Source organism: Dunckerocampus dactyliophorus, chromosome 16 (genome assembly GCF_027744805.1).
Source record: "Dunckerocampus dactyliophorus isolate RoL2022-P2 chromosome 16, RoL_Ddac_1.1, whole genome shotgun sequence".
NCBI lineage: Eukaryota > Metazoa > Chordata > Actinopteri > Syngnathiformes > Syngnathidae > Dunckerocampus > Dunckerocampus dactyliophorus.
This window is the reverse complement of record NC_072834.1, coordinates 3,358,579-3,370,819: the sequence shown is the minus strand read 5'-3', so window position 1 is coordinate 3,370,819 and position 12,241 is coordinate 3,358,579. Positions and strand designations below refer to the sequence as shown.

General features: G+C 41.2%; 1 protein-coding gene and 1 long non-coding RNA gene across 3 annotated transcripts in view; one reads left to right on the top strand and one right to left on the bottom strand.

Annotated features, from left to right (window-relative positions):
- Nucleotides 1-4,611: 4,611 nt before the first annotated feature.
- Nucleotides 4,612-7,845, top strand: LOC129168994 (uncharacterized). The gene is made up of 4 exons (XR_008566365.1): nucleotides 4,612-4,935; nucleotides 5,060-5,138; nucleotides 5,262-5,340; nucleotides 7,596-7,845. It is a non-coding gene; the product is annotated as an uncharacterized LOC129168994 (long non-coding RNA).
- sptbn4a (spectrin, beta, non-erythrocytic 4a) overlaps nucleotides 7,437-12,241 on the bottom strand; it is a 39,212-nt gene continuing 34,407 nt past the window's right edge. For both annotated transcript variants that reach the window (XM_054754907.1, XM_054754908.1), the window contains one exon: nucleotides 7,437-10,965. In XM_054754907.1, coding sequence (XP_054610882.1) covers nucleotides 10,669-10,965 — 297 coding nt within the window. In that variant the 3' untranslated portion in view covers nucleotides 7,437-10,668. The remainder of the gene's footprint in view (nucleotides 10,966-12,241) is intronic.

The following is a 12,241-nucleotide window of genomic DNA, read 5'->3' as shown; positions in this document are numbered from 1 at the left end:
GAGTGCACTGGATGCCAGATAGTGCGTGCCCGTTTCTGTTTGTCAGCAAGTCTGCAATCAGTGATGTGCGGTCAGGGGAGGCAGGTGAGGCAGGACGGGATGTGAAATTAAAAAATTAAACATAAAATAAATATGAATACATCTCAATTAAACTGTATTATAAATGTATTCTTTGTATGATTCCAATGGTTTTTAACATTTTCTTAAGTAGAAATTGCTGACTTTGTTTATTTCCTGATCAAATACAGGGCAGAATGCTAAGGTGAGTCTACCGCAAGCTTCTCTTCTTGGCTTAGGGCTCTATTCTCCCATGCGTGTAAGGGCGAAAAGCCACGCAGCTGAGCGGATTCTGCCCGTCTACGTAAGTCTGTCACTACGCGCCTTCCTTCAAGGTACCCGAAAAAGTGGGCATTCCCTGTCAAAACTGGTCTTGAACACATTCTCCCATCGACAGGAAAACTGCACTTTTTTGGAATTTTGCCCATCATGTACAATCCTTACATGAAAAATGACCACAATTAAGATTTTGAAAAATGTGTCCATTGGGACAAAAATGACAATGAATACAAAAAATATACGCTGACCTGGTTGACTGAAAAAAATGTGTCCAAGAGTTGAAACTTGAGAATTCCATACCTTTGGGTGGTAAATGAAGAGGTTGTTTTGTATTTCAAATGAAACATTAAAAAAAAGCTATGAGGACCTTCCAACCATGGGTTAGTTTGGGTTAGTCACTCTCCTTTGTCTGCAGCTGGTTCATTTGTGCTGCCAGGAGTTCATGGAGTACACTTAGCTTCTAAAGCGTGAATCATGTTGGACCCTGGTGCTGTCCAGTTCTTCATCCTGGACACTCTGCCCATGTTATGACTACTAGGTCTTGTTCTGCGAGGTTGCTGTGCTCTGCTTGTAAGTCTGCCAGCCATTGGTGGATGGTGTTGTGTGACTCCTTCTCCCAGATAATCTTCCAGTCTTGCTCGGTCTCAGCCTTGGGTTGGTCTGTTCCGGTCTTTCTACATTTCCAATGAGAGTTATTCCTCTCTTGTGTACCTTTTCAGGTGTGTAGCTGTGAGTCTTGAGTGCCTCAGCTGTGAACATCTTGCTGCATTTGCTTCTTAAGGTTCACATTTTGCGCAGCGCTTCAGGTCGTTATTATTTTTGCCTCTAGTCTTCTCTTCCATGGAGGTTGCCACTTGCTCATTCCGGCTATTCATGCTGATTGGTGTCAGTGATGTTCTTGGTAGGGATACTTAGCAATGCTGTATTGACATTGTCCAGCAGGGATTCTGATGGTACCTCTTTCTTTAACCTTGGCAAGCAGGAGGTAGCTGGTTTCCCCCAGAACTTCATGATCTTCTCTGTCAGATGGTGCTTGCGCGGGCTGAACTTGAGAAAGCAGACACCTTAGTGTGGGCAAAAGAAGAGAATTTATTGATACCGAGCGTACGTGAATAGGGGTGTAGGGTTTGCCAGCAAAGACTGCGGAGATGATTCCACATCAGGGCCTTCTGAGGGGTTCTACATCAGGGCGCTGCAATAAAGGAATTAATGGTGTGCGAGGGGAGGAGGGAACTGGATGGCTCCTGACCAATCTCAATGTTTGGAGGTGATGATGAAACCACCTCATCAATTGCAACTTCTTATTGCGGATATTTCAATATTCAAGAGATTCAAGAGAGTTTTATTGTCATGTGCATGGTAAAACAGCAGTTATACCATGCAATGAAAATCTTATTCTGTTCATTCTCCCACGAAAAGAAAGAAAACACAAGAAAGAATAAGAACATAAGAAACATAAACACATAAACATATATACCAATAAATTAAGCAACAAAAACAGAAGAGACATTAATACAAATAAATAATACAAATAAATAAATAAATAAAGTGCTATGAGTGTGTGCGTGTGTTGCGTGCGGCGTGTGCGAGTGCTTCGTTGAGAAGCCTGATGGCCTGTGGGTAAAAGCTGTTTGCCAGCCTTGTGGTCCTGGACTTCAAACTCCTGTAGCGTCTGCCTGACGGTAGGAGTGTGAATAATGAGTGTTGTGGATGTGTGCTGTCCTTGATGAGGTTGTGTGTTCTGCGTAGGACTCTAGATTTATAAATGTCTTGCAGTGAGGGGAGGGCTGCCCCAACAATGTTCTGTGAGGTCTTTTTGATTTTTGATATTTGATGTCTTAGCGGCTGTATCAGATTCTTTGGTGTTACTCACTGAGCTATCAAGTCGGTATTTCATAATCATACATTATTATTGTATAGTACCACCGGTACTAGTTCTTTTAATCACATCGTTTTGTTGTAAATAGAGGTTAAGATTCTTGCACAGCTGAAACTGCTGAGAGCCCCGCCCCCCAAGTTTCCTTCAAGGGCGTTACACTGTAGATAAAAAGCCCCTGCAACAAGCGGAATTAGGACAATGGCGAAAGTGAAGGGATGAACTGACTTTATACATCACCAACCATATCTCATATATTCACAGACAGATACTGGCATATGTTAATTCAATTCAATAAACAGACCATGTCAATGTACATTCTCGAAGCATACATCAAGTTGTGCAGGATTTGTGCAATAATGTATTACATGATTCTTCGTTTATTATAATAGTACACATCCACCTCCGGCTGGCGCTACAGTGCTAACTAAAGTTGCAGACGGCTTGTTTTTTTTTTGTTTTTTTTTAAAGCTTGCATACACTCACTCACTCCCCTTTTGTCATTCTGTTGAAATTAAAACTGTAGCTTGGAGGAACCTCCAAGCCTTTTCAGAAAGCCGCAAGCGAAGCATCAAAAGCTTTGCCTTCTGTTAGTTTACTGTATATACATGTATATGTATATACGCGTGCGCGTCACACACACACAGACACACACACACACACACACACACAACTTTAAAAGCAGCATTCCTTCCAATAATTCAATCCTGCAGTGAAATATGAAGTTGTTTTGTCTTCAGGTATCAGTTATTTATGATGGTGATGAAAATGTAAAAAGGTTTATTCATGGCAGATGTACCAACGATGGCTACTACTGTCAAGCGGATGACAATTGGAAGCGTCAAAGCTATCAGTGGTGTGTGACCTGGCTTATGACGAGGTGGTTCCAACATCCGCTTGAAGTTTGTTATATAGCGGGGGAAATAAGTATGTGATCCCCTGCTGATTTTGTAAGTTTACCCCCTTGCAAAGATGTGAACAGTCCCATCATTTTTAATGTAACAGAGACAGACACAACGTAAAAAAATAACATTCAGTAAAGGCTATAATAAATTAACTTGTGTTTGATTAAGGGAAATAGGTAGTTCCATTCCATTCAAACCTCTCCACCACCATGGGCAAGACCAAAGAGCTATCAAAGGACCTCAGGGACAAGATTGTAGACCTGCACAAGGCTGGAATGGACGACAAGACCGTCAGCAAGAAGCTTGGTGAGAACGAGACCACGATTGGTGCAGGTGAGGGACCGGCCCATAATTACAAGGGAGAAGCTAGTTAATGATGTCAGGGGAGTTGGGAGCACAGTCACCTGGAAAAGCAGTAGTTCCACACTTTGCTGTAATGGAATGAGATCTTGCAGATCCTGACTCAGACAATGTGATGTGATCACATGACACCGAAATTGAGCTCTTTGGTATTAAATGGACTTGACGTGTTTGGAGGCAGAGAAATGGTGAAGCCCAACAACACCATCCCTTCTGCTTTAGGGATGTTTCTCTGACCAAAAGCCCTCCTGAGATGTGTGCAACCCCGGTGACCAATAGAGATGTGTGAGTTATGAATGAATGAGTTTCTGCACATGGCGCTCAATTCACTTCAATGAGTGACTCCATAAGAACTCGAGTCAGAGAAATGAACTGAGTGACCAACGACAAGAAATGTGCTTGCCAACAAGGTACCAAGTACTAAGTCACACTTTGGGATCAAATACTTATTTCCCACAAATACAAATTCATCTGTGACCTTTATTTATTTACTTAGTTTTTTTCTTTACATCCCGTCTCAGTCTGTTACAATAAACCTACCATTAAAATGATGGACTGTTGGGTTAAACTTGCAAAATCAGCGGGGGATCAAATACTTCTTCTCCCCAATGTGTTATGTGAGTAGCACGCCAGAACTGTACAGTATGTGTCCACATCAATTCAACATGACATTAGCATCAGCAAGTTGGGAGGTTTATTAATGTCTTAGCAGCAGGTTTGAATGTCAGTTAACAAAGACACACACTCTTCAAGACCATCAATGAAGGAAACAAAGTTTGCACATTATTGGTATTTTCTTCAGTCACAGTTTGTGCTGTCTCTTTAACTTTGTTACTCATAACATGGCGGAAGGACAAAACATAAGTCTCCAGTGTATTTCATAAAAGCGACGGAGAGCAAACATGTCGGACTGAAGCGATTACGTCCACGTGAAAGTACTGTCGCTCCCACATCAGTGATGGAAGCATGTATTGCAATGACAGGTTCACTCTCAGTTCTCCTTCAATCACCGCGTGTCTTCTGGACTGCTCCTTCATGGCACTTATGTTAAAATTGGGACAGGAAAATAACATTCACAACACAAAATACGGTAGCTCTTCTAGCATTGTTTAAATAATTTGAAGACTAGCACAATCACTACATTCCTCATGTAACCCAATACTGCTGAACTGGAACATAACTTTTGGTGTTTGTAAAGACAGGAAGACTGTTTGAATTTGGATATACAACATATTCAAGGTGCAATGCGATCAAATGGGACACTTCAGCCGGAGGAGTACATTTAACCCATAAGAAGCCGTGGACCAACACTTCAAATGCCTTCAAATGTGTCCTATACAGCTTTGTGCTTGACTTGAAGTTTCTAAGTGACGTATAGGAAACATTTTGCAGTGGTTGTCATCAGACAGTCTTGTGACTATTCCAGGATACAGCATCCCCAAAATGGCAGCGTGTCAGGTAAGCTAGCCATTTCCAAAAGCGGATTTTTTTGCCATTAAAGCTCATTTTAAAGCCAATTAACAATTGTAATGCCCCAAAAGGGTGTCAGATATTACAATTAAACACTTCAATGAGTTCACAGAAAACAAGGTACAAAACAATTTGGAGTGGTTGTCGTGACTATCCTGGGATCTGGTTTACCCCAAATGGCGGCGTGTCAGGTAAGCTAGCTCATTTCCAAACCATTTTTTTTTGCCAGTAAAGCTCAACTTTGAAACAATTTAACAGGGTGTCAAATATTACAATTCAACTGATCTTACTATATTTCTTTAATGAGTTCACAGAAAACAAGCTGCAAAACATTTTGGAGTGGTTGTCATGTGACTATGACAATCTGGTTTCCCCAAAATGGCGTTGGGTCAGGTAAGCTAGCTCATTTACAAAAGCGTATTTTTTGCCATTAAAGATCATTTTAAATCAATTTAACAATTAGATTGCTTTAATAAGGTGTCATATATTACAATTCAATTGTTCTTACTATATTTCTTCAATGAATTCATATAAAACAAGCATGGAAAATATCGCTATCCGGCTTTTAGACTTAAATTGCTATTGGGAGCCACTCAGTAAAAGTCACTGTTTAAGTGATCTTCAATTTATATATTCTTTTGTTGGATTTAAGGTACATTTGAACAACTTATATGCATGATACAGTGGAACCCGTTGAAGTTGACATCCCTCGGATTGGCTCATTCACGTCAACATAAGCAGTTGTCAACATAACTGAAAGCAGCCGTTGCCATTGGCCAGCGACACAAGGAGAATGCATGGTAATAAACAATCTTTAAACCTACGGAACTTTGTTGACGTGGATTTCCTCCATTTCTGCATATTTTGATTTTGATTCTTATGTTTAAGAGTAATGTTTATGGGTAAGTCACTTTTATTGGACTACAATGCTGATGGGGATGTCATACAACTTCATGTCAAAAAATCCAAACTATCCCTTTAAATTTGAATTCAACAAAAGTGGCCAGCCGTGTATGTTGACGTCACCTGAAGCGGGCAGTTTAAACATGAGCAGGTATGTTGTCCACATAAACGGGGTCGACTTAAATGGGTTCCACTGTAATGTCAAATGATTTAGTTAGGATTGGAATATATTCTCAAGCAAACTATGCCTCTAAGACTGGGGTGTCCAAAGTGCGGCCCGGGGGCCATTTGCCATCTCGGCTCATTTGAAAAATACAATTAAACAGCAAAACAAAAACTGAAAAAATGGAAGAAAGAGCACTGACTTTATGAGAATAATGTCAAAATACTGCATTAGGAGAATATAGTTATTCTAGTAAAATAATAAATGATCATATTCAGGAAAAAAAAAAGTGCTAATCTTTAAAAACATAAATTTACAACAATAAAGTCAAAATATTATGTGGAAAAACCAATTTTAGAAGCCTAAAGTTGAAATATTAAAGAAAAAAGTTTTTTTAAGTTGTACGTAATATGAAAAACAAAACAAAAAATTAAGATACAACTTTTGGAGGGAAAAGGCAGGGAAAAAGTTAGACTACGAGAATGAAATAACAAATATTTGGTGATAAAGTCATAAAAAAACGAGAAAAAAATCTCACAAAAATATGGTTGAAATATTTGTAAAATGATAAAATGAAATATTGGTAAAAAAGTGTAATACAAGGAGAAAAAGTTCATAATAATAATAATATGCTTTGTCACCTATGACACAAAGCTTCAGACGGAGGTTTTTCTTTTGTTAAACATATAACTTCGCCCGAAGTCAGCTGGGATAGGCTCCAGCTTACCCGCGACCCTGGTGAGGATAAGCGGATAAGAAGGTGGCTGGCTGGCTGGCATATATAACTTGAGTTAGTTTACAAAATGTAAAATATCAAAGTGCCCCCCCATCCTTTCATTTTTCAGTATTATTATTATGGATAAACTAACTCAGCGGTAAGATGCCAACATCTACAACAAAAGTTCACTTGTAGCAGCTAGTTATGTAGAAGGAAAGTGAATTGCGTCATGAACTTCTATGCGGCATTTGACGTTAAATGTCTCTGGCTTCTTATGGGCTAAAGAACGTCTCCATCTCTATTCTCTTACATGACCTCTGCGTCACATTTAGGTGTTATTGTTGCCATACGTGTAAAATAATAACACTTTCCGCCAATCGTTTCTTGATGTGCTAATATTTCGCAACCCCTCTCACGGACATCAATCAGCTACCATCACAAGTTTGGGCTGCGGGTTCATAAAGAAAGAAAACATAAGAATATAAAAATAGGAGCATATTTGAAGTATGTCCTGTTGCTCTTCCCTGGTAAAAGTGGCTCACACAAGTAGATATCGGTGTACTTATATATGCTTATGCTATGTTACTCATTAGTGACTTCTAATTTGCATATTTCCTTTAAATGTAATAAACATTAATACTGTATACGGGAGTGATGGTTGTTTTTGACTTAAGTGGATTAATACAAATGTTTTACTTTTACCCATTTTACGTCAGAGTACTGTTTTATTAGAGCACAGGGTTTGTTGATATACATACAAAGAGAGGTATATACAATTCATGACTTAAACCACAGCAGATTTGCATTTTTAACACTGTTGGTAATTGAGAATCTGGTTGGACTTCCAAATAAAACTCGCCACAGTCTTACAGAGCGCTTCACAAACCCAGCGGTGAGAACATGTCAGAGCCTGGAAAGTAAATACGAGAAGAAACAAAGGGGGCCGCTTGGCTTGCTCATCGTTCATCCAGCAGGTAAGGGAGGATGGAAGACAATCTTACTTTGTGAGTCGTGGACCGTGACTGCAAAATGTCTCCTCGCACTACATTATTGCAATTCCCCAAAATGATTTTCAGAACAAAAAAAGGTTTAACAAGTGCACTAATAGACTATTTCATGCAGTGTTCAGCTTTCGGTAATGTGTACAAAGGCATTGTGTCAAATATTTTTACCGTCATCATTTCATGGAGAGCTCCCTTTTTTTTTTTCATGGATCAAAAAAATAGTAATTCATATTTATAACATCCAAGAAGCTAGGTGGGTAACACCAGCACTTTTTACATTAACCCCTTTTCCACTGCAGGAACTTTCAAAACCCCCCACTGCGTTTCCACCGATATCAAACTTTCCAGTTCCAGGTAGTCTCTTGCACAAGTTCCAGGAATTTTTATGGGGAAGTAATGGGTGGAACACCCTTGTTTCATCCACCATGTTTAAGCTAGTGTGCGCCTGCAGACTTGTTTATTTCATTTTTACAAGCTTCTTTTTAATCATTTGGAAAAGACAGCAAAAGAAAGGAAGTGAACGGACGACTCTTTTAAGCGTATTTACAGAGGAAAATGCAGTTATGGCCAAAAGTGTTGGCATGCCAAAGGTGCCAATGGTTTTGGCCGAAGATTGGCCTAATGGGCTCCAAACATGGGAGGCGACAAATGGCTGCGATTGGAGAAACTCCTCGCCAACACGTAGCACCGGTGAGCAACACGCTCACAACCAGAGCAAATTACGAGCCTCCTATCAAAGTACCATAATTTCCGGTGTGTAAGTGTGAAAAACATATTCGTACAAATAAGCCGCACCGGACTATAAGCCGCACATGTCCACCTCATAAAAAGACATTGTGGCGAGTACGAGTCCATGAGGACCAGTCAGCTCTTTATTTGAGAGGAGCCAATCATGAGCTGTGAGAAAACTCAGAACGAGCTTGTCAACCCATCGGAAATCGCCGAAGGTCATTACTCAATAGAACAGTCTGACTCACGGTGTCGTCTTAGATGGAAAGCTAAAATCATCACACAGCAACTTAACACTCAAAAAGTATACCTAAGAAATATACAAGACATGTACCAATACGATGAATATGACATCGTGAGTCAGACTGTTCTATTGAGTAATGACCTTTGGCGATTTCCAATAGTTTGACAAACTTGTCGGGAGTTCCCTTACAGCTTGTGATTGGCTCCGGCCAAAGAAAGAGCTACCGTTTCCTCACCAACTCGCGAGCAGCACAGTATTCGAATGATTAGTAGTAGTTCTGAAGTATATGAGATGTCACGAGATTAGCACATGGTCATAAATTAGCTGCTCCGCTGTATAAGTCGCAGGATTCAAAGTTTAAGGAAAAAGTAGCGGCTTATACACCTGAAATTACGGCAGTTTGAAGGAGAAAAAGCGGCCATGTTGATAGAGTACTCTTGCTAGTATTGAGGATAAGCTTACACCAATTAATGTAAACTTACCTGGTATGTTTACTCTACCGTCAGCAAGTTCCCATTACCGCTGCTTTTTTTTGTTTATGTCGTGATATTCTTTTTTATAAATGTCAAATAGCTGCGGGAAATCTGACACAGCAGGTTTTGCTGAATAGCATCCTCTCCGCTCATTGGTTGGTTCATAAAACGCCCACTGATTGGTCCTCGTCTGGGCGACAGCGATGAAAAGTTGAACGTTTTTCAACTTTCCGCGATTGCGTCGCAAGCCAGCGTGTGTATGATGACATGCACGAGCACAATATTTAATACGCACGAATTTTGCGTGTCGCTTAGCTGCACGGACAATATAATCAAAGGTAGAAAGGCCTGGAAGACACCCACATTATTACTGTTCCATTTCATTCTATTCCTGGATTTAATATATCCTTCATGTGTTCTTTGTACATGTGAATGACTTGGGAGTTAATTTAGGTAGAAGATCCGACTTAGACTAAAGGTGTCCAGGAACAGAAGTCGTGGACCACCTGTAGAACCCTATGAAATCAACATAACCGAAAATAGCTTTCACCATGTTGACCATTTTGCATTTTGTTTGTCAAGTCTACCACGAAAGAAGAAAGAACCTTTGAATGTAAGTGGTGGTCACTTTCCCGTTGCCCCTCCCACCGTTCTGCCACCCACCTTCTTTCAAGGACTCTCAGCCGTTTCGTTTCACGCTGCTTAGCGATAATGATGAAGTTACGCATGAACACACGTCGGCATAAACTGACCCATTTCTCTTAGAAACTGCACTTTTCACCAATAATAAGACTTAGACTGAATTGTCTGTTTATTTACACGCCATCAGTGTAGAACCATTCGTACTCCCCCATGCCTGGTTGAAATGAATGACCCTGATCTTTGCCGTGCGGTGGAAAAGCAAACCCACAGATTCCCGTGTTCCTGTGATTTTGGTGGAAAAGGGGCTAATAACATAATGTATGATTTCCATGTGGTGGGAACACACGTCTTGGAGATTTTGTGTTTTTGTAAGTGTCTTAAGGTGCAAGACTGCCTCGGGTAAGCTCGTGTGGATGAGAAATCATATCAAATCATTTGAGTTCACATTTGCAACTACTTTGTGTTTCATTTGCTTTCATCTCTCACTATTAGAGAGAACATAAAAAAGTATATTGCTTCAAAAGTTTTTTTTTCATTATTGTGAACATCTCTTTCTCGGGTGAGTCGAGACAGACAGACATGGCATCATCAGTCATTGTAACATACGGAAAGATGAATCCAAGAGATTAAACGACAACCTTCATCCCCTCCCCTTGCCTCCACCTACCAGCAGGTGGCACAATGCAAGCACTGATGCACTGCCACAGGTGAAGGGGAGGGTCTGAGAGATGAGTTAGTCACAGTTAGAGTAGTCATGTCCGTGGGCTGTGGCCTCAGCTGTCCCAGCTCTTGGACTGAGGCTCTGCAAACATGCTTTCCATTCATACAACCACGTATGCCAATTGTCATTTGCTCCGTCCAGATGTGCTGGAGCCCCCCGCCCCACCCTCCAACTTGTCAGCAATTTCTGATGTGTCTAACTTGTCGGAGCCGTCCCCTTTCTCTGACCTCTCCTTTTCAGACCTCTCCTCCCCGACCAGCTCCGATCTCTCTGACCTGGCGTCTGCATCCCCCTCAGACTTCTCTTTCCTCTCTGAGCGGTCGGCGTCCATGCCGGAGGTGACGGGCTTGTCCCACATGGCCATGGCATCATGCTCAGATATACAGGTGGTGATGCTGGAAGTCCACGCCTTCAGATCCTCCTACAGAGACCAGCAACACGTGGTAATGATACGGTATATACAGTGGGGAAATAAATATTTGATCATTTTGTAAGCTTTAAAGGTTTATTGTAACAGAGAAAGAAAAAACATTAACAAAGCTTATAAATTAATTTGTATTCGACTGAGAGAAATAAGTGAAATAAGAATAATGCGATTGGAGAACATTTCTTGTAGTTGGTCACCAGGAGGGATTTGGGTCAGAGAAACATCCCCAAAGCCGAGTAGTCCCACCTCCATGTTTGACAGGAGGGGTGTTGTTGTTGGCCTCATATTCACCATTCTCTGCCTCCAAACACATCCAGTCCACTTGATGCCAAAGAGCTCCATTTTGGTCTCATGTGACCACATCACAGTCTCATTCAGGTGTTGATTGTCAAACGTCCAGACGGGTCTGTACATGTGTCTTCCTGTGCAGGGGGACCTTGCAGGCACTGCAGGATCTCAATCCATTACAGCAACGTGTGTTACTAATTAGAGAGGCACTATATATTTTTCAAACCGATACTGATAACTTTCTGCTTCTCGAGACAGATAGGCGATAACTTTTTTCAAATTTAGATTTAACTGTAGTTTGTGCACACCTGGAGGTAAGAAGGACTTGAACAAATTTGAATTTGATCAACTGTACCTGTTGATTTGTCCTAATGAAATGTCATGACGTTACTACTACCACATCACCACTATCAGGAGAACCAGAGTAGAGAGCGGAGGGAGCCTACTGCTGTGGCCCACCAAAGTGCACTATATTCGGACACATGCTCTGATCAGCTCGCGTGCCGCTATGGAGGTCAGGAGAACCGGAGTATAGAGAGGGAGGAGCCACCTGGTGTGGCCCAGCAAGGTGCCTTGTATTTGGGCAACCGCTGTGAGGAGCCGGTGTGACGACACGGGGATCTCTTTTCAAACCTTTTCAAACTCTGTGGCACAACAAGCGTTGTAACGACGTGACGTTTCAGGTGGCTGTTTTTTGTGTGCTCAATGTTTTTTTCCCCCCCTAATCTCAAAGCATTTGAATATTTGTGAGGTCGGGGGAAGTTACGAGAGGCCGTTAAAGTCACAGGCAGGAGACAAAAGGAGCGCTTGATTTGCTCACCTGTACAGTACGGGTAATCTCGCCTCAGTGGAATGTTTTTTTTTTTTTAATTATCGGTTATTGGCGCTATTGGTGAGGTTAATTGACGACTCTATATTGTCCATAGGTATGAATGTGAGTGTGAACGGTTGTTTGTCTATATGTGCCCTGCGATTGGCTGGC